The 23,104-nt window shown below is 42.5% G+C and overlaps 1 protein-coding gene across 2 annotated transcripts; it reads right to left on the reverse strand.

The window, feature by feature from the left end:
* Positions 1-10,286: 10,286 nt before the first annotated feature.
* spata2 (spermatogenesis associated 2) lies at positions 10,287-23,038 on the reverse strand. 2 transcript variants are annotated; one of them, XM_061904392.1, is made up of 3 exons: positions 22,939-23,038; positions 14,227-15,052; positions 10,287-12,232 (listed from the first exon to the last, which is right to left on the reverse strand). In XM_061904392.1, the coding sequence occupies exons 2-3, from the start codon at positions 14,575-14,577 to the stop codon at positions 10,994-10,996; spliced, it is 1,590 nt and encodes a 529-aa protein (XP_061760376.1). In that variant the 5' UTR covers positions 14,578-15,052; positions 22,939-23,038; the 3' UTR covers positions 10,287-10,993. The 2 variants fall into 2 exon arrangements, with proteins under 2 accessions (XP_061760376.1, XP_061760375.1); XM_061904391.1 differs by having other exon boundaries at positions 10,287-12,349.
* Positions 23,039-23,104: the final 66 nt, after the last annotated feature.

Genomic DNA, 23,104 nt, shown 5'->3' on the forward strand with positions numbered 1-23,104 from the left:
ATTTACATTTGATGAATGATGCCATTCATATTTGCTTGGAACAATGACTTCTACTACTGCTCTAGCAAGAATATCTGATTAATTTGTGGGGGCATTTTCAGTCATACATCAAAATAATTATTGTAGGGGTCACTGGGGGTGATTGTAACACTTTGTTTGATTAAGTGTAACGCGGTAGTTCTTTGTGTTCTAGATCGCAAGTTTTTACCCATATAAATTTTCGCTAAGGGGGCATGCACAGAAAAAAAGGGATGGTAAATAAAGCCCATGCATATTTGTCTGCTATAAATGAGTTGCACTTGGACTAATACTACACCATCACAGATTATCAATCAATCAATAAAAAAAACATTTTTTAAAGGCCTTAATCACAAGTGTCTCAAAGGGCTGTACGAGCCACAATGACATCTTCAACTCAGATTATGTAAATTCATGTGAAATTCAAAGGTACGTTGTTACAAATTAACCTAGCACACTACTTGAAGATGGATGTGACGATTTAATTATGCTTAAGAAAGATCCACACTATTACGTCTATCAAAGCACTTTAACAAATACTTGAACAATTTGTTAAGTTAACAAAGTAATTACTGTGCCTAAGACCTATCTACCGTATTTTTCGGATTATAAATCGCTCCAGAGTATACGTCACTCTAGCCGAAAATGCATAGTAAAGAAGGAAAACAACATATATATGTCGCACTTTTAATATATACGGCGCACATGTTAAAGGCCTACTGAAACCCACTACTACCCACCACGCAGTCTGATAGTTTATATATCAATGATGAAATATTAACATTGCAACACATGCCAATACGGCCTTTTTAGTTTACTAAATTAAAATTTCAAATTTCCCAGGAGTTTCTTCTTGAAAACGTCGTGTAATGATGACGTGTACACAAGACGTCACGGGCTGTTAGAAATATGAGCGCTGCACACACACACAGCTAAAAGTCGTCTGCTTTAACGGCATAATTACACAGTATTTTGGAGATCTGTGTTGCTGAATCTTTTGCAATTTGTTCAATTAATATTGGAGAAGTCACAGTAGAAAGATGGAGTTGGGAAGCTTTAGCCTTTAGCCACACAAACACACGGTGATTCCTTGTTTAAAATTCCTGGAGGTGAAACTTAACTATGGATCAGAGCGCGGTCAAGCAAACATGAATTACGACCGAATGTCAACCAGCAGTTTTCGGTGAGAAAATTGTGGTAAAAAGTCGCTTCTTACCGGAGAAAAGCTGAGCTTGTGCCGTCCATAAAGCAGCTGTGGACTCCCCTGAGACATTGGCGTCAAGACACCCGTGGACGTACACCTCCGACTATCAGGTACTATTTTACTCACTAAAACACTAGCAACACAATAGAAAGATAGGGATTCCCCAGGTGGTTAATCAAAGATCCATACAACATAATCTGATATGATTTCATAGTTTAAAGCACTATTTATGTATTTTTTTATGATAAATAAGTGCTAAACATTTTTTTGCTTGCGCGCTTTGCCCGCTCACATGAATTATTTGTGCCCCAGTACAGTATTAGGTCTAGTGACGCCCCTGGATCAGAGCGAACATGGAACTACATGTCAACCAGCAGGTTTCGGTGAGAAAATTGTGGTTAAAAAGTCGCCACTTACCGGATATCAGCTGAGCTTGTGCCTCCCGTACAGCTGCCGTCGACTTCCCCGAGACACTGCGCGTCAACACCCGGCCGTGGACGTACACTTCCGACTATCAGGTACTGTTAAACTCACTAAAACACTAGCAACACAATAGAAAGATAAGGGATTACCCAGAATTATCCTAGTAAATGTCGCTAAAAACATTGGAATCTGTCCCAATGCAATCGCGTTTTTTTTTTTTACTTTTTTTTTTTTTCTAGTCCGTCGCTATCAATATCCTCAAACACGAATCTTTCATCTTCGCTCAAATTAGTGGGGAAATTGTCGTTTTCTCGGTCCGAATAGCACTTTTTGTTGGAGGCTCCCATTAAAAACAATGTGAATATGTGAGGAGTCATGAAACATGTGACGTCATCGTCTGCGACTTCCGAAAGTTGCAAACTTTATCTTGGATGTTCTCTACTAAATCCTTTCAGCAAAAATATGGCAATATCGCGAAATGATTAAGTATGACACATAGAATGGACCTGCTATCCCCGTTTAAATAAGAAAATCTCATTTCAGTAGGCCTTTAAGTCACATTTTTGGGGGAAATTTATTTGATGAAATCCAACACCAAAAATATACATTTGAAAGGCAATTTAAAATAAATAAAGAATAGTCGACAACAGGCTGAATAAGTGTACGTTGCATGACGCATACAGTAAATAACCAACTGAGAAGGTGCCTGGTATGTTAACATAACATATTATGGTTAGAGTCATTCAAATAAATATAACATATAGAACATGTTATACGTTTACCAAACAATCTGTCACTCCTAATCGATAAATCCAATGAAATCTTCTTCCTCGATGTCGCTTCTAAACAACTCTGCAAACTCCAAAGGTATGCCCCGCTTCCTCTTGGCGTTTTCTGCTGCATATTTCACTACGTCCAGCTTGTAATCTGCAGTACATGATTTCCTTTTCGGTGCCATTTTTGTTCAGCCCTTCTCAGTTTTTAGAAGTTCATCCATCCATCCATCCATCATCTTCCGCTTATCCGAGGTCGGGTCGCGGGGGCAACAGCCTAAGCAGGGAAACCCAGACTTCCCTCTCCCCAGCCACTTCGTCTAGCTCTTCCCGGGGGATCCCGAGGCGTTCCCAGGCCAGCCGGGAGACATAGTCTTCCCAACGTGCCCTGGGTCTTCCCCGTGGCCTCCTACCGGTTGGACGTGCCCTAAACACCTCCCTAGGGAGGCGTTCGGGTGGCATCCTGACCAGATGCCCGAACCACCTCATCTGGCTCCTCTCGATGTGAAGGAGCAGCGGCTTTACTTTGAGTTCCTCCCGGATGGCAGAGCTTCTCACCCTATCTCTAAGGGAGAGCCCCGCCACACGGCGGAGGAAACTCATTTCGGCCGCTTGTACCCGTGATCTTATCCTTTCGGTCATGACCCAAAGCTCATGACCATAGGTGAGGATGGGAACGTAGATCGACCGGTAAATTGAGAGCTTTGCCTTCCGGCTCAGCTCCTTCTTCACCACAACGGATCGCTACAACGTCCGCATTACAGAAGACGCCGCACCGATCCGCCTGTCGATCTCACGATCCACTCTTCCCTCACTCGTGAACAAGACTCCTAGGTACTTGAACTCCTCCACTTGGGGCAGGGTCTTCTCCCCAACCCGGAGATGGCACTCCACCCTTTTCCGGGCGAGAACCATGGACTTGGACTTGGAGGTGCTGATTCTCATTCCGGTCGCATCACAACCGATCCAGCGAGAGCTGAAGATCCCGGTCAGATGAAGCCATCAGGACCACATCATCTGCAAAAAGCAGAGACCTAATCCTGCGGTTACCAAACCGGAACCCCTCAACGTCTTGACTGCGCCTAGAAATTCTGTCCATAAAAGTTATGAACAGAATCGGTGACAAAGGACAGCCTTGGCGGAGTCCAACCCTCACTGGAAATGTGTTCGACTTACTGCCGGCAATGCGGACCAAGCTCTGGCACTGATCGTACAGGGAACGGACCGCCACAATAAGACAGTCCGATACCCCATACTCTCTGAGCACTCCCCACAGGACTTCCCGAGGGACACGGTCGAATGCCTTCTCCAAGTCCACAAAGCACATGTAGACTGGTTGGGCAAACTCCCATGCACCCTCAAGAACCCTGCCGAGAGTATAGAGCTGGTCCACAGTTCCACGACCAGGACGAAAACCACACTGTTCCTCCTGAATCCAAGGTTCGACTGTCCGACGTAGCCTCCTCTCCAGTAAACCTGAATAAACCTTACCGGGAAGGCTGAGGAGTGTGATCCCACGATAGTTGGAACACACCCTCCGGTCCCCCTTCTTAAAGAGAGGAACCACCACCCCGGTCTGCCAATCCAGAGGTACCGCCCCCGATGTCCACGCGATGCTGCAAAGTCTTGTCAACCAAGACAGCCCCACAGCATCCAGAGCCTTAAGGAACTCCGGGCGGATCTCGTCCACCCCTGGGGCCTTGCCACCGAGGAGCTTTTTAACTACCTCAGCGACCTCAGCCCCAGAAATAGGAGAGTCCACCACAGATTCCCCGGGCACTGCTTCCTCATAGGAAGACGTGTTGGTGGGATTGAGGAGGTCTTCAAAGTATTCCTTCCACCTATCCACAACATCCGCAGTCGAGGTCAGCAGAACACCATCCGCACCATACACGGTGTTGATAGTGCACTGCTTCCCCTTCCTGAGGCGGCGGACGGTGGTCCAGAATCGCTTCGAAGCCGTCCGGAAGTCGTTTTCCATGGCTTCCCCGAACTCTTCCCATGTCCGAGTTTTTGCCTCCGCGACCGCTGAAGCTGCACACCGCTTGGCCTGTCGGTACCTGTCCACTGCCTCCGGAGTCCTATGAGCCAAAAGGACCCGATAGGACTCCTTCTTCAGCTTGGCGGCATCCCTCACCGCTGGTGTCCACCAAGGGGTTTTGGGATTGCCGCCCCGACAGGCACCAACTACCTTGCGGCCACAGCTCCGATCTGCCGCATCGACAATAGAGGTGCGGAACATGGTCCACTCGGACTCAATGTCCAGCACCTCCCTCGTGACATGTTCAAAGTTCTTCCGGAGGTGGGAATTGAAACTTTGTCTGACAGGAGACTCTGCCAGACGTTCCCAGCAGACCCTCACAATGCGTTTGGGCCTCCCAGGTCTGTCCGGCATCCTCCCCCACCATCGCAGCCAACTCACCACCAGGTGGTGATCGGTAGAAAGCTCCGCCCCTCTCTTCACCCGAGTGTCCAAAACATGAGGCCACAAATCCGATGACACAACTACAAAGTCGATCATGGAACTGCGGCCTAGGGTGTCCTGGTGCCAAGTGCACATATGGACACCCTTATGTTTGAACATGGTGTTTGTTATGGACAAACTGTGACGAGCACAAAAGTCCAATAACAAAACACCACTCGGGTTCAGATCCGGGCAGCCATTCTTCCCAATCACGCCTCTCCAGGTTTCACTGTCGTTGCCAACGTGAGCGTTGAAGTCTCCCAGTAGGACAAGGGAATCACCCGGGGGAGCACTTTCCAGTACTCCCTCGAGTGTTCCCAAAAAGGGTGGGTACTCTGAACTGCTGTTTGGTGCATAAGCACAAACAACAGTCAGGACCCGTCCCCCCACCCGAAGGCGGAGGAAGGCTACCCTTTCGTCCACCGGGTTGAACTCCAACGTACAGGCTTTGAGCCGGGGGGAAACAAGAATTGCCACCCCAGCCCGTCGCCTCTCACTGCCGGCAACGCCAGAGTGGAAGAGGGTCCAATCCCTCTCGAGAGAAGTGGTTCCAGAGCCCTTGCTGTGCGTCGAAGTGAGTCCGACTATATCCAGCCGGAATTTCTCGACTTCGCGCACTAGCTCAGGCTCTTTCCCCCCCAGTGACGTGACGTTCCACGTCCCAAGAGCTAGCTTCTGTAGCCGAGGATCGGACCGCCAAGTGCCCTGCCTTCGGCTGTCGCCCAGCTCACATTGCACCCGACCTCTATGGCCCCTGCTATGGGTGGTGAGCCCATTGGAGGGGTGACCCACGTTGCCTCTTCGGGCTGTGCCCGGCCGGGCCCCATGGGAACAGGCCCGGCAACCAGGCGCTCGCCATCGTGCCCCACCTCCGGGCCTGGCTCCAGTGACCCGCGTCCGGGCGAGGGAAATCTGGGTCCATGATTTTTCTTCTTCATAAAGGTCTTCGAGCTGCTCTTTGTCTGATCCCTCACCTAGAACCTGTTTGCCTTGGGAGACCCTACCAGGGGGCATAAAGCCCCCGGACAACATAGCTCCTAGGATCATTGGGACACGCAAACTCCTCTACCACGATAAGGTTGCAGCTCAGAGAGAAGTTACCGCCAACAATGAAATTATCCATTTTAATAGCTACAGCAGTAGCATACAGCAGTTAGCATTCTATGACCCACAATGCATTTTTGCCATGACCCTCTCCCGCCGAATTCTTATTGGTTGACGTGTGTGTGACGATTGCTGACATTTTCTTCATCTCTTCCGCGAATTACATAAATAATATTTGATATTTTATGGTAATGTTAATAATTTCACACATAAATTGCTCCGGAGTATATGTCGCACCCATGGCCAAACTATGAAAAAAACTGCAACTTATAGTCCGAAAAATACGGTAACTAAACATGTGTATTATGATAATTCATTTGTTCAGTTAGAGATGCACTTGTGTTGAATGTACTTATCCTTACCTGGAGTTATGGTTAAAAGGCCAGATGATTGTACATCAGGACCCAGCTTCTATGTCACAGCAAAGGGAAAATTAAGTCTTGACCAGACTTGGGATGTTGAACAGTAGATGCCTATTGTTTTTGCAGGATTTATTCTCATTAATACAAGATGGCAATGTTGGTCTTTTTTTAATGGTCAATCCTTTGGTTGTATTTTATGGTCGTGTGCTGCGTAATGAAGAAAGACAAACAGTTTTTACAGGTAACAGTTACAACTCTCCTCGTGCCAGGTAGCCATTAGAAAGCAAAGCATTTTTAGCATTTAGCCCCAAAGATTGCACTTAATACAACACATCAAATTAAACTATTACTTGAGTATGTCTAAGCAAAACAATAATATTTACAAAACAATGGACATATTTTTGATGATTTTTTTTGGTTCCGGAAAGTTTTCAACTCAAGAGACATTAGGCTATTCCAGATGCGACCTACCATGTTACCATGAATTGATTTACGTGGACCCCGACTTAAACAAATTGAAAAATATATTCGGATGTTACCATTTAGTGGTCAATTGTACGGAATGTGTACTGTACTATGCAATCTACTAATAAAAGTTTCAACCAATCAAAAAAAAACCTTTGCGAACCACTCAAGTCTTTTGAACACATTTTACAAGTGAACATTAAAAAACAATTTGCAGTTGCCAGGCGGTCATTTGGGAACCATTTTTTATGCACATAACACATGCGTCTGCAATTTTTTTATTTACATTTATAGATGTCATCACTTTTTTATTTGTTTTTTCGGTATTGTTAAAATGCCCTTGAGCTACAAAGTGTTTTTTAAGTGAGAACAAGATCCAAGCTAGTGATGTCAATCTCAAAACACGGGAATATGGCACCACCTTATGTTTCTGTGATAAAAAGACGTAAAAATTAAAAAATCCCCAACAAGCCTGTCTTTTGAACAGCTCTTTGAAAGGAACGGCTCTTCATGAGCCCTAATTCCCATCTTTAGTGGGTGTTGGCTGGGTTGCTGACCTCACCCCAGCTTTTTAATGATTGGTCACCACTGTCTCTGCTACAACCATTTGCAGTTACCACTACTGTATTTTAGAATATCCCATCCTCACCAAGTATGTGTACATGTATTTAGCTCCATATCCTGGTCTGGTCGAGAAAAGGTTAATTGGACATATGATTCATTATCAATGCATGCATTTATTATTCAGCCACACAGAAGAAAAGTCACAGTATTTTTTTCAGAATTTTATTCCTTAAATTATTCTATAAAATATCATTTACATTTGCTTTATTAGTTTACATATATTTTCACTGATGAACAAGTTTGGCTATTTTCCCTGTCCACGCTCATATGTGACCACACATTGATCCTAAAGACATTGTGCAGTAATCTCCAGTGCCAAAGTGGGTGGGGAGAGAAGAGTGGTGGTCTGGGGAGTGGGAAGGGTTTTGGGGCACGAGTTTGTAGAGAGCATGCCAGGAGTGGGTCAGGTAGGATAGCCTGACAGTATATACCATTACCACACAGAGAGTTAAAAGGAGCGTCAACCTTTAACCAATTGTGTTCAAACAGCAAAATGTAATACAGTATTCCATGCCACAAAATAACAAAGCTTTTGCTTTTCCAAACATCCGCAATTAGTGTCCAGTGGTGTATGTCAAGTACATATTTCGCAATAGTCCAACCCAGCAGCAACCCTAAAAACTGTTTAGCCCTTTAGTGACCTAAATAGCAGTCTGCTGTCTAGAACCGTGTCAGTTGGTGTGCCGGGGCAGTTTTTGTCATAGGTGTCGATCTCTAGACTTCATATAAAGATTTCCATCTACAGGCAAGTCTATACTCTAGCAAAATCATATCATTTACTATCTGGGACATTGACAAGACATCCAGGACAAATCACAGGATTCTATCCTTGTTCTTCATTTGGCAATATCATCCCGGTTGCAATCCTTCTAAAAGTCACCATTGTTGCTGGTAGGATTCACAATAAACAACTAAATGTATGTGCATGTATCTATCACAAGTGTGTGTATATATACACTCGATATAAATTATAAACAAGAATTTAAAGCATCTAAAAGGCGTCTGATGAAAACAATGATTGCACACCACTTCGGGTCACTCAAGACATCAGTGATACAGTGTTTTCCTTTGCTTAAAATAATTGAAGTTGATTTTTTAAAAATAAATCTCAACAATCACTCCAGCAGAAGCAAAACATCTCAAGTTTTTTTTTTGTATGAAAAAGACAACACAAACCTCAAGTTCTTAAAGGGAGGGAATACAAACAAGTTTGTTCAATCAAACATCATACCCTAACACGGTCTTATGGTGAACGAAAGCCTGATCACTACTGACTTACAACCATCATGCGAGTATGGCCACCAAGAGGCATCTCTGAAACACTGTGTGGTGATTAATCCGCACTCGCGTGCATTTCATTTGCAGATATTGTTTACAAAAAATGGCAGATGAATGATGTAAGGCAATGGAGTTAATTTCCAAAGAGAACATAACTTTCAAAATAACCAACATTTATAAACTGCATTAACTCACGGAATTTTAAGCACTTAAACGACTAAATGTAATGTGAAAACTAAACACTAAATGTGCGGTACAAATTGGTTTCAATAAATTAATCAATACATCATTGACATTGCTGATGATGGTTATAACTGGAGAACCAGGCTATGCAGAAGCTGGTGCGTATGAGCTCAAACCAATAGCCTGAGAGGGACACAAGAAAGTATCACATTACCACTACTAAACATACAAACTTCAATGACAACCAGCCGGACACACTAAAAAACAGCCTTTGTGAAGCTAAAATGTGCTTGGATTTTTTCTCAAATCAGATTATAGTAAATGACAGGTAAAATGTGCACCAAATAAGGTTGACAGACATCACAGGCCACAGGATATAACATTTTCAAATAGATGTTTTAACACTATATTATTTAACATTAACGTGGGTGGATGTTGCCATCTGTCAGCAGCAGAACAAACTGCACCCATTAAGTGGGCCTCCTGTCAAAGCCGCCACAACAGCTCAAGAGCTTTTCCTTAACCGGATTTATACAACTGTCCATCAAGTGACTTGTCCCGAGTGCAGAGCAGCAGCAATTAAGTGATAATTAATATGTAGTGTTATTGGGCAGCGTTTCAGTTACATTTAGAGTAAAATATTTGATATTTACTGATATTTATGTTCTGAACAAGTTTGTACTTGTGATGGTCTCTGCTGCACATTTGCAAATGATGAATCCCTCGGAGTCACCAGTCAAAAAAGCATGCATTTAACTCACTAAGTCACATTTAATCAAACATGTCATTAGTAGTGATTTGTTCTCGAATGCGCAATGTTCTAAGAGATCATGGACTCAGAACTCGGCCTAAAACGAGAATAGTACTGATTCAACAGTACTATTAATGTGGCATGGGAAGCCTTTACTGCAGTATTATACTGCATCACACATACAGGTGGTTTGTTCACATGCACTGTTAGATTGGTAATGAAAACCTGTTAAGATAACCAAGTTTTATACGTAATCAGCGTTCTCTTGTATATCTCCCAAGGATATATAATATGTACAATTTTTTTTTAACATTTCAGGGAGTAGTCAAAGACTGCAAAGTCAAACTCTGTTAAGCAGTTTGAGGTAGACAGAAAGCATGACAGATCAGACATTTTCCCATTTTACACCTTTTAAGACAATTCAGAGTATGCCTGAAGTAATGCATGTACTCAATTTGTGTCCCTGACACTTGCTTTGACTTCACCTGAGACTACAGGGAACATCTGCTCTGGTGAGGGGATAATGCAGCATCCTGGACCACAGAAGTTCTGAGATCGTACTGGATTTAACGTGGATTGGATGGAATTAGAACAGACACACTGCCACACACACGCACACACACACACAAACAAGCTATTTACTCAAAAGAGGTCAACCTTTTTACTTCCCAAGGTAATAGCAGCAGTAAAACGTCAGCCAGAAACAAAGGGGGTTCATTTACAAGGCATGACTTCATAAATAAAATATGGCATCTGCTCATTGTCTCAGTCAGTCATTTTGAGATACAGTACAGTACTTCCAACTTAGTCTTCATCTTTTCAAAAGTCTCACATTGTTCTACAGACTAGAGATTAAAATATATACTATTAGGTTACTAACTTCCAGTGTATCTTTTATCACTATTTTCAAGTTTTAAAAAGTAATTTTCCCCGCTTGGGTATTTTAAGTGCTAGCACACAGGTGCATGCAAGCACACACATACATATATCATATACTTTATTTATATTTGATGATTTTTTTTTAGCTTAGAAGTATGTATAATTTTGGATGGAATTTGTAATTAGAAGGTATTTAACTCTAAGTTCCCATGTAGAGAGCAAAAGTGCTACAACATCACATCACTAATAAAGAGTGGGTAGCAAGGCAAAATAAAGTATTACAGTAAAAAAAAGGCCAGAACTTTGAGCAAACATGATGGCCTAACCAACAAAGAGAGAAAATACACGGTATGGAGTTGAAAAAGCTAAAAGGGGAGATTGCAAGTGATTGTAAGCATCAATGCAAGGCTATGTTGCCTTTTAAGGGAGGAAACTAAAAGCAGAGAAGCAAAGCCTATACCTGGATCATCGGTACACCATGTGAGAGATGGTGCCAGATTTAAAGTTGAGCTGATGGTTGGGCACAAACATGTGCTGGGGATTCTTCCGTGTGCAGATATCCTTGGCATATAAGCCCATGCATGTGTCACATGACACCTTAGAACAGTTCACACAGGTGTGAGATGCACCTGGCTTGTTGCAAAACCCGCATCGCGATCCCCCCATGCTGATGCGCTCACTCGTTCCTCCCTTTGGCGTCGTCAAAGCAGCAGACTTGCTTGGGAACAACTTAGTAGACAGCAAAGGTTTATCCACCATTTGGGAGTGAGGGTGTGAATGGGTGTGAGAATGGGTCAGTGTGAGGGGGTGGGGATGGAGATGCGAGTAGGAATGAGTGTTTGAGTAGACAGAAAGCTTTTCCTTAACAGGAATATATCCATCCAGTGGTCGTGGAGATTTGGCGTGGTAGTCTTGCAGGCTACAGCAAGGAGCGGGCTCAACATCGTGACAGGCAGCGCACAGTATCACATCACACCTCTGGCAGGAGGCGATCGTAGAGCAGCCCATCCCACAGCCCTGGCACTTCACACTGCCGTGGGCTTTGAGCAGCCACCCATCTCTGGCGTCTCGAGGCTCTCGGGACGCAGGTCGTGAGGGGGTTTGTCTTCCACCAATTCCACCCCCGCCTCGCTCTGTGTACAAGTCAATCTCATCCAATGACGAGAGATGGTAGGATGTGTAAGCATCAGCGAGGGGGGGTGACTGCGTGGGGAAGAAATCTGCAATGGGGCTGTAGGACGGGGGTGCTGCAACGGAGAAAAGAGATGTCGAGGTGTTGGGTCTGATGATCTCATCCTTCATATCTTCTTCTGCATCCACAAACAGAGGCTCCTTCCTCAGACTCAATGAGGCTTTCAAAATCGGTTTACTAACTGCTGCGTGCCAGTGACCTGCCCCATCTGTCACATCCACAGACTTTGACGGTCGGCTACCTCGCCTCAGGTGGGGAACATGAGGCCTCTCAATATCCAGAGGCTGCACAGATAGGCGAGCCATATCAGCCCCAAGGCTGTCACGTCTGCGAAGCGCTTCAGCACAGCCAGCTGCATCATCTCGGCAGCCCTTGCGGAGTTCCAGGGCCTCCAACTCTGATGCGGAACCGCGGGCCAGTGCCACTACTTCTCCCAAAAGACGACATTCTGCCTGGGCCAGGAAGAGCTCAAAAGCCAACTGGCGGAGATGACCCGAGCCTCCTGGATGTTCCTGAAAATAGAATTGGGAGTCATGGTCGCAGGTGTAGCCAATTGTGCGCATTAGAGATCGGAGTTCAGCGTCAGAAATTGCGGCCTTTAGATGGTACACATATGGGCCAGTGAAAGTCTGTAAGAGAAAAACAGTTGAATCGTATTATCAATGTGTACTAAAAAAATATAACTAAAAATACATTGTTGAAGGAGAGGCTCTTGCTCAGTGTTCAAAACTGGTTAAACTACCAATGCATGGTCACAAAGAACCACAATGCATCACACCGCATAGCTGTTGGAGTTTCTCTTGCATTCAAACCCGTAAAATTAGAGTTCAGCGGTCAACCGTAACGCTAACTTTTGATTGACATCAGAGAAGAATTAAGATATAAAATGCTTATTATTGTGCTTTCAGCGTGACGTTAAACTATATTGTTATCTATTTTATAATGAAAGGTCATGTAAGATTCACATATTTTCCAAATGTTCAGATGTACCGAATATTGCAGAGAGTAAGGTGAACTAACATAACAACAATGGCTGAGTGATCTCTTGCTGAAATTACTAAACGTGTAATCTTTAAAGGGGGACTGCACTTTTCAAGGAACTTTGCCTATCATTCAAAATCATTATGAAACGGATGTATTTTTCAAATGCATTCTAAATATTAAAAAATGCAATTACAGTCCGGATACAACTGCACTATTCTGCCTATAAAAACATCCAACCACCTCCATTAAGCTTTTATAGATGATATTAGTTATATATATGTAATGTAGTAATGGATACATTTATAATCACAATTAATATTTACAAATTTTGCCCATTTTAAGCATACGCGCCAAATTAATTTAAAAAATGCAACACAACGTTCGATTTTTTACCGCACTACATCACTGATTACTACTCACTGCAGACTTTGTGAGAGCCAACGAACATCATAAAACAACACTTACTGAGAAAAGATCTGCTGTCATTAGGAGGCCGGCTGCTAGGATGTTCATATATTTCCGTTTATATCAAGAATGACTCATAACCCCTTTGCGAAGAAAAGCAAGGTGGAACCAGGCGTCTTTAAATTGGCAACAAATTGGGATTAAATTGGCTGTTAAAGTTTACCAACTTGTCGGAATACATCCTTGTTCTTCTATTTTCCAGGTGGGAAGCATGACTTATAATGTACAATAAAGTTTGACACATGAAGGAAAAGAGAAAGAACTTTACCACTTGATGTCGTCAAGGACATGCAAGCTTGTGATCATGATGCTGCTATATACAGTTTATCTGTGCTAACGCTTATAATAACAATATCATTAATATTTGGTTAATATTAAAGTCATGAAATGTAAATGGAGTATTTTTGACATTTTTATATGGTTAGTTATTGTGTTTTATGGGCAAAATAGTGGATCCTTTGGCTACGCTGTAAGAGGACTTTCATTTACGTTGATTTAATATTTAGAATACATTAAAGAAAAATATCCGTCGTTATGTCTTTTATTATGATTGTGAACATTAGACTAAATTCCCCAAAAAGTGCAGTTGCTCTTTAAAGTAACAAAATTATGTAACTCACAATCACACAAAATACTATGGCAGTCATCCGATTATTAAAAATTTGCTCTGACAAGAATTTTCGCATCTCTACTTTAAATGATCAATGCTTACATAGACTAGCTGTTTAAAAGAAAATTAAGGAGAAGATTGTGGATAAAATTTGGTTATACCTCACTGTTAAGAAAAGTATAGCAGCTTGTAACTATAGCACTGTATGTGTTAAGATTTGATCAACATAGAGACAACTAAATATTAGTGTTTCTTAGTCTCTTTGCTATAAATTATGTATTATCGATCGATCATACAAACAAGAATAAGAATATAAAAGGTGCACCCACTATCTGAAATATGGCAATGGTGGAAAATAAAGGCAGTTATAATACAAATGTAGTTTAAAAGTCAATATTGAAAGAAGCATATCTTTGAGCAGCAAAAAAACTGAAGAAATAAACTAACCTTTATACATCTGAATTCTTTCTTCCAGGGGAAGAGCAAAAGGTTGGTGCAGATTGTTTCTAGGGTGTGGAAAGCTCTCTCCAAGCTCCTGAGGTTGCCTCCTCTTTGGCAGCGGAGCGAACTTTCAACAACTTCATAAAAGCGCACCATGCGGAAACGCTGTCCTGGATCTGGCTGATAGGCCCCAAGTAGCGCTGTGGCTGTGGAAAGTAGTGCCTCGCTGTCCTTGTGTCTTCTTTTGTCACCATCATGTGGATTTGCCATCACAGACAGTCCCCCTCCATCTTCCAGGCGCCGCTCCAGTGCCCCCACATACCTTCGAAAGAGGTCCTCCTTTAACTTTGCATCCATTTTATGCAGCAGCCTAATTGTCAGCTGTTTGCCTTTTTTGAGAGAGCCTCAACCCCTTCGCAGACCCTGCACAAGGATGCCACATTTAAGCATCATTTTGGGTTATCAATATTGTTTGTATGTACCGGCACACACTCAACGTTTATAACGTTATTGAGGGTGACGAAGAAATGAGTCTCAGCAAGACATTCCCTCCACAAAGAGATGCCACACTCAGTTGTGGTGGTTTAGCTGCCGGCTGCATGGATGTCTTCTAATGGGCATCTCTGTTACTGGCTCTAACACTGATTTATTTTCAGAGACACCAGCCAATGTTGCTTTAGATGATTTGAGGACTGTCTTTTGCGTCACGCTCTGTTAAAAAAAACATTGTAGCTAATACATCCCACGGAATCAGAAAGTGCAGTGATGCAAGGTCACGCGGACTCATCAAGTCAGAATCCTAATGGTGTGATTTTCCTGAGCCAGCTCCAAACTGTAATGACACAAGGAGAGAACAATGTGAACATTCATATGACATACACACAACATGAATCAAACAGTAGATGTCAGTTATTGTTAATCTAGCAAATAAGGAAAATAATTGAAATTCATCACTAATTATGTAAAAAAGTAAGAGCAAATGTGTACAAATGTTAGTCGGAAGCACTGAGCTCTCTCACATTTCTCATCTGCCGCTACACTCAGAAGATGTGGGTTTGAATCCATAAATGCAAATGTGAGTCAGAGTAAAGTATTGGTCTGTTTCTTAGATTTACATGACGTCATGTACAGCTCGCTTTCGACTCAATAAATGTATGTGGTAGTCAAGCCTGCGTCTGTTGTCAATGGGTAGTAGGCACCATTTAGTCTTTCTCGAAAAAAAATACCCTATGATTGCCTTGTTTTCGGTTGTATGAACCATCCAAATTGCGAAAAGGATACACGTTTATTCAGTTAAGTTGAAGTTAAAGTTACAGTTAAAGTTAGAGTACCAATGATTGTCACACACTTCATAGGTCCTTGGGAGGTAATCAAGAAGTGTGGAAGAGTGCAACATTTTATGTAACGACGTAGAGAAAAGCCGCTCACACTCCAGTTCAATGGTGCAGAGTCGTGGAAGAGTGCAACATTTTATGTAACGACGTAGAGAAAAGCAGCTCACACTCCAGTTCAATGGTGCAGAGTCGTGGAAGAGTGCAACATTTTATGTAACGACGTAGAGAAAAGCCGCTCACACTCCAGTTCAATGGTGCAGAGTCAAAGAACGCATGACTTTGCAGTGACCACTTCGTTAAACGTTTGTTTGATATACTTTCAATGTTTATCTTTTCCCATTTGAGAATTCTCTTGATATCATTTGTATTTCCTAAAACATATTTTTCTACAAGTGTTTCGTAAAGCACTAACTTGGTAAGTTTAAATTAAAAAAAATATCAGGAAACGTCAATCGATAATCAATGTCTTTATTGTGAATAAAGTAATGCAGAAAGTTCTAAAATTTGGTTGACTGCAGCAAGCCACATTCCTGAGAGATCCGAACAGCTCCTTTATTAGGCAATTATGTTCCAGTTTTGCACACATTTCCATTAATTTAATAAATGGGATGGGATGTTCTCAAAAAAATATATTTTTTTTTAAAAAGTTGCAAGTGATCAACGCTTATTTAGTGAAACGAAAAGAAAATGTAAAACTGCATGAATATACATAAATTAAAGATACATCAATAAATCGATTTTTAATTGGATCGTAGCTCCTGAAACGTAATCGAATCGTGAGGTGGCCAAAGATTCCCACCTGATTGATTGATTTGATTGAAACTTTTATTAGTAGATTGCACAGTTCAGTACATATTCCGTACAATTGGCCACCAAATAGTAACACCCGAATACGTTTTTCAACTTGTTGAAGTCGGGGTACACATTAATCAATTCATGGTAACCATGGTAACCTCTTGTTATATTTTGATCAAGATGGGAAAAACATGCGTACTAGTATATGGTGTGTGCAACAACAACTATGCAACAAACATAGCTTTAGATGCAAAGTTTAATCATGAAATGCAACCTTAACCAAGCAAAAACAGATGCATATTGATCTGGGAGTCTTGATACCAATTTCCTTGACCCATCCATACGCAAAGAACTTCTACGCCTCAATACTTTTCCAAGTCTCCCTCCATTTTGTCATGTAGAATGAGGTTTGGTGCACAAGATAGTTTGACATAATTAGAAACTCCACTGACGAATAATACTTGATACCACTTTTTTGGCTCGTATCTGCTTTATAGCAGGCAAATCTCGGCCCCCTGCGTACTCAAAGACTATACGAGCTGCTTGCTGCCCAACAGCAATCTTGGCTTGGTTGACCACCACGGTTATTCACTTCTGGGAATAAGTCAGCAGACAATGGCGTGGAACCCCGTAGAGGCCACCACAGTGTATTTTTTATTTTTTTTATTAAACTTTTGTGGCTGTGTAGAAGTTGCTGGTTGTATCAGCTCTGTTCTTTTAATGTCCTTTCTGTTCTTTGATGTTTCCCTCTTCCACAAATTTTTATATGTAAAATGGCAATGAGTTTTGTTTTTTTCTTGGCCTTGAACACCCTCTCAGGGGGCACAGGCTTAAACTGAAACCCATGCCCCTCTCAGCTTTTACCTGTTTCTCATCATTTTTGTAAGGGGCGCCGGAAGTTGGCAGACCTGTCAGCAATCTGGTTCGGTCTTCCTATAATGTTTGTCTGCTGTTGAACGGGATTATTAAAGTATTTCTGATTATGATACAAGCATTATGTGCCCTGTGATTGACTGTCCACTTCTCACTCAAAGTCAGCTGGTGTAGGCTTCAGCTCACCCAGGCAACACAGAATAGAATGGATGGATGTGATGTGAGTGGAAGAATAAAGAAACCAAGAACGGAATATGTCTTACAGCAGTGTTTTTCAACCACTGTGCCGCAGCTGTGCCGTAAAATACAGTCTGGAGATTATTTAATTTCACCTACTAGGGGTTAAAATATTTTTTGCAAACCAGTGATTATAGTCTACAAATAACGTACCATTGGGTGTTGGTGCCGTCTAGAGCTCGGCAGAGTAACCATGTAATACTCTTCCGTATCAGTAGGTGGCAGCCGGTAACTAATTGCTTTCTGGAGGTGGGAACATGGTTTGTCGTGATCCCAATATGCAGACGACAGTATGCAAGTGTAAATGTATCTAATGCTTAAACCAAATATAAACAAAAGGCGAGTACCCCTAAGAAAAGGCTTTGAAGCTTAGAAAAGGCTATACAGAACAAAACTAAAACTGAACTGGCTACGAAGTAAACAATAACAGAATGCTGGACGACAGCAAAGACTTACTGTGGAGCAAAGACGGCGTCCACAAGGTACATCTGAACATGACATGACAATCAACAATGTCAACACAAAGAAAGACAGCAACAACTTAAATACTATTGATAGCTGCAACAAAGCAACTGTAGGGAATAGTACTTAAAGGAAGACATGAAACTGCTTAGGGCTGGGCGATATATCGATATAAACGATATATCGCAGGTTTGTCTCTGTGCGATATAGAAAATGACTATATCGTTATATTCGATTATATGTTCTCACACAGTTGCTTTTAGGTGCGGGCATTACATTACTGGCGTTTCTCACTCCTTCTCGTCTCTCCTTCTCACAGAGATGTAAAACAAGCCCGCCTTTTTACATAGGTCACATACTGTCGCGTGTTTAGCGTCATACGCTCGCCGAACAGAGAGGTAGCATCATGGCTAACGTAAGCTGAAACAGGCCGTGCAAGCAGAGCGGAGTGGAGCGAAGCTTGTGACAATACAAGAGAGAGAAGGTCCGAAACTGATCACAAATGGAGGAAGAACAATAAATGCCCAAAATAAAGAGCATCATCTGGTGGTGGTTTGGCTTCAAGTGGGAAGATATTCAGCAGACAACAGCAATATGCAAAGTATGCTGAAGAAGTGTTACTACAAAAAGATAGCAACACTATTAATTTGTTCTTTCATTTAAAAAGTCACCCGAGAGAGAATAAAGAGTATTTAATAAATACAGTCTGGTCAATTGACTTAGTTTTGGATTTCCCTCTCTGCATGAAAGTTTAAAAGTAGCATATATTAATGCAGTATGAAGAAGAATGTTTTAATGTAGACACATAGAATCATCATACTGCTGTGATTATATGCATCAAGTGTTCATTCAAGGCCAAGGCAAAATATCGTAATATATATCGTACATCGCAATATGGCATTAAAATATCGCAATATTAATAAAAGCCAATATCGCCCAGCCCTAAAACTGCTACAGGAAAATACCAACAAAACAGGAAAAGCTACCAAAATAGGAGCGGAAGAACTAAAACACTACACACAGGAAAACGTCAAAAACCCCCAAATAAGTCACGGTGTGATGTGACAGGTCGTGACAGTACACTTACTTTGAGACAAGAGCTATAGTTATATATATGAAGTGAAGTGAATTATATTTATATAGCACTTTTCTCTAGTGACTCAAAGCGCTTTACATAGTGAAACCCAATATCTAAGTTACATTTACACCAGTGTGGGTGGCACTGGGAGCACGTGGGTAAAGTGTCTTGCCCAAGGACACAACGGCAGTGACTAGGATGGCGGAAGTGGGAATCGAACCTGCAACCCTCAAGTTGCTGGCATGGCTGCTCTACCAACCGAGCTATACTGATATGAAGCATCGTTGGTTCTGGGGCATCACGGTGGAACAGGGGTTAGTGCATGTGCCTCACAGTACGAAGGTCCTGATTAGTCTTGAGTTCAATTCCGGGCTTGGGGTCTTTCTGTGAGGAGTTTGCATGTTCTCCCCGTGACTGCGTGGGTTCCCTCCGATTACTCCGGCTTCCTCCCACCTCCAAAGACATGCACCTTGGGATAAGTTAATTGGCAACACTAAATTGGCTCTAGTGTGTGAATGTGAATGCAGTCTGTCTATATGTGTTGGCCCTGCGATGAGGTGGCGACTTGTCCAGCGTGTACACTGCCTTCCGCCTGAATGCAGCTGAGATAGGTTCCAGCGACCCCCCACAAACCCAAAAGGGACGAGTGGAAGAAAATGGAAAGATGGATGGTCGGTTCTGGTTTTAAGTAATTTCTAACATTTGCGACAACAACCTTTTACTGTCAATATCGGCTGCTGAGTTTCATTTTTTAACAATTTCTGCTGGTGATGGTATGCCTCCGCATTTTTCCAAAGCAAAAAATGTGTCTTGGCTCAAAGAAGGATGAAAAACACTGTCTTTGAGACAAAAAGACATTCTTCCAGTTACAGCCAAAACCATACAGAGTTTTAAAAGTGAAGAGGGGGCAATTAAATGTAATGTAGAAATAAATACAGTCCATCCATCCATCCATCTTCTTCCGCCTATCTGAGGTTGGATCGCGGGGGCAGCAGCCTAAGCAGGAAAGCCCAGACATTCCTCTCCCCAGCCACTTCGTCCAGCTTTTCCCGGGGGATCCCGAGGCGTTCCCAGGCCAGCCGAGAGACATAGTCTTCCCAACGTGTCCTGGCTCTTTCCCGTGGCCTCCTACCTGTTGGACGTACCCTAAACACCACCCTAGGGAGGCGTTCGGGTGGCATCCTGACCAGATGACCGAGCCACCTCATCTGGCTTCTCTCGATATGGAGGAGCAGCGGCTTTACTTTGAGGTCCTCCCGGATGGCAGAGCTTCTCACCCGCCACCCGGCGGAGGAAAATAATTTTGGCCGCTTGTACCCGTGATCTTGTCCTTTCGGTCGTGTCCCAAAGCTCATGACCATAGGTGAGGGTGGAAACGTGGATCGACCGGTATATTGAGAGCTTTGCCTTCCGGCTCAGCTCCATCTTCACCACAACGAATCGATACAACGTCCGCATTACTGAAGAAGCCGCACCGATCCGCCTGTCGATCTCACGATCCACTCTTCCCTCGCTCGTGAACAAGACTACTAGGTACTTGAACTGCTCCACTTGGGGCAGGGTTTCCTCCCCAACCCGGAGATGGCACTCCACCCTTTTCCGGGCGAGAACCATGGACTCGGACTTGGAGGTGCAGATTCTCTTTTCGGTCGCTTCACACTCGGCTGCGAACCCGATACAGTGAGAGCTGAAGATCCCGGCCAGATGAAGCCATAAGGACCACATCGTCTGCAAAAAGAAGAGACCTAATCCTGCAGCCACCAAACCGTAGCCCCTCAACTGCGTCTAGAAATTCTGTCCATAAAAGTTATGAACAAAATCGGTGACAAAAGGACAGCTTTGGCGGAGTCCAACCCTCACTGGAAAACAATATATGAATAATATAAATACAGTATTTGGGGAAAATTCTTGTTAGATAGTTAAGATAAATTAGGTCAATTGCTAATTACTTATTCCTGTTACAAAACACTACCCTAAACCAATCAAACAGCCAATACATGAATTAGCAGACGATATCAAAATCGTTCACTTTTGTATTCCACATTGTCAATTTTGACAATGTGTTTAAATCTCATGCATGATCAACATCTCTGCAGCCATAAATCATGAGCAGATATACCGTGTAGTGTTGTAAGCATTTTACCAATCTCGCGCACTTTGCAAATTATACGTCATTTCCATTGTGCGTAAGCAATTTGCATATCGCAAGACGAGATTTAAGACGAGATTTTGTGGATGGTTAAGTCAGTAACCCTACATTATTATATTTTATAAATAGTAAACCAAGTTGTTGTAGTAGTTTAGTCGTGGATGTAAACTGTATAGTGGTTAGGGTTAGTGATGGGTCCGGCAACAACGATGCATCGGCGCATGCGTCGAGCTCATAGAGCGAAACCCTGTGTCAGTGCGCGTACTGCTCTTAGAAAGTCACGTGATCGATCATTAGCTGTTTTGGTCACCAGACCGATACGCGAACTGTGTCGCGCTGGCACCTGCGCGCCAACCTGTGTTTATAAGGAAGCGCATCTGTCAACGAGATGCTGCTGCCAACAGAATCGCCGCACTTCTGTCGATGGTCATTTGTCATTTATCGTCGTCAGAGATCATTTCTAACCATGTGGGAAAATTTTGATTGTATATCGGGAAAAAAAAGGTATTTGTGTTAATTTCCTTGTCGTTTCATCCTGTTCTATCAAAGTTTCTAGCATTGTCCCACCCACACAAACATCCTATTGGTTACATTAAAAAGCAGTGAAGGACAATCTGTTCGATAGCTTAGTTGGTAGAGTGGAGGGCTGTAATATTTCATGCTGAGTTCCTCAGGGGACTTGTTCAAATCCAGCTGGGACCCATTAACTTTTTACCATGAACTGATTAACGTGGACCCCGATTTAAACACGTTGAAAAACTTATTCGGGTGTTACCATTTAGTGGTCAATTGTACGGAATATGTACTGTACTGTGCGATCTACTAATAAAAATTTCAATCAATCAATCAGTGCCTATTCATAGCGCATGTAAAAAAAAAATAAAATAAAATAAATAAATTCCCAGTCCACAAGTAGCTTAATTCATAACACATTCTCTTAAATTTCCATGTTATGATACATGTGCATACCATTTAGTGGTCAATTGTACGGAATATGTACTGAACTGTGCAATCTACTAATAAAAGTTTCAATCAAACAATCAAGTTCACATTATTTACTGACTGTATCTAAAAAAGATAGAACTATATTTTTATTTAAATGAAGATATGAAATAATCCTAAATGAAATGCAATGATTTGGTTTATATTATTGTATATACCAGGTCATAAAATCAGTGTCAGTTGAGTCGGTCCATAGGTTGCCTGTAGGGATTTTTAATGTCCAGCAGATGTCAGTGTTTAGTGACACAGTATCAATACAGTTTTGCAATGTGTCGAAACGACACATGAAGCCTCATCAACCCATCACTAGTTAGGGGTAGACTGATTTGAGGGAAATACTCAGTTATATTGTCCCGACTACAAATGAATAGATTTAAATACGTTTTTAATAAATTATTTTGACACCAAAAACATGTATTTGCGCCCATTGATTTGCAAAATGTGCACCACACATTTTTCAAATATATAGCTGGAAGCAATTTACAAAAAGATTGCGCATTATACAAATTTGCAAAATGTGGTTGCGCATTTTGCAAATTGCTCACATTGGTATTGTGCCTAAAACAGTAGCAAGGGCCCCCAAATGAGCGAAAGCAGTGAACGCCCATTTCAGCGTCGCTGGTTGGTTAGCTTTAGCTCCTAGGCTATAGTTTATGGAAATGTATCTATTTTGTAAGCAGTTCATTATTTAGCATCACTGAGATTAAGTGCGCGTATGTTAGCGTTCAAATGGCCTTTTAATGGAACGTTCCGTGAGGAAAAAGAGCGGCAGCAGCAGCTCGTCTTACCCTAAAACAAGTGATAGCCGTAGCTAGCGACGCCTTCTCAGCTGTTGGAAATTCCCATCATATCAATGCGCATGTGCGGGACAAGAACGTCAGATCCAGGCGGCGGGTGAGGGGAGGGGTCAGCGCGGCACTTCTTTAATCAAAATACGATTTATTAAAAAATAAT

The sequence above is a fragment of the Nerophis ophidion genome, linkage group LG06 (genome assembly GCF_033978795.1).
Source record: "Nerophis ophidion isolate RoL-2023_Sa linkage group LG06, RoL_Noph_v1.0, whole genome shotgun sequence".
NCBI lineage: Eukaryota > Metazoa > Chordata > Actinopteri > Syngnathiformes > Syngnathidae > Nerophis > Nerophis ophidion.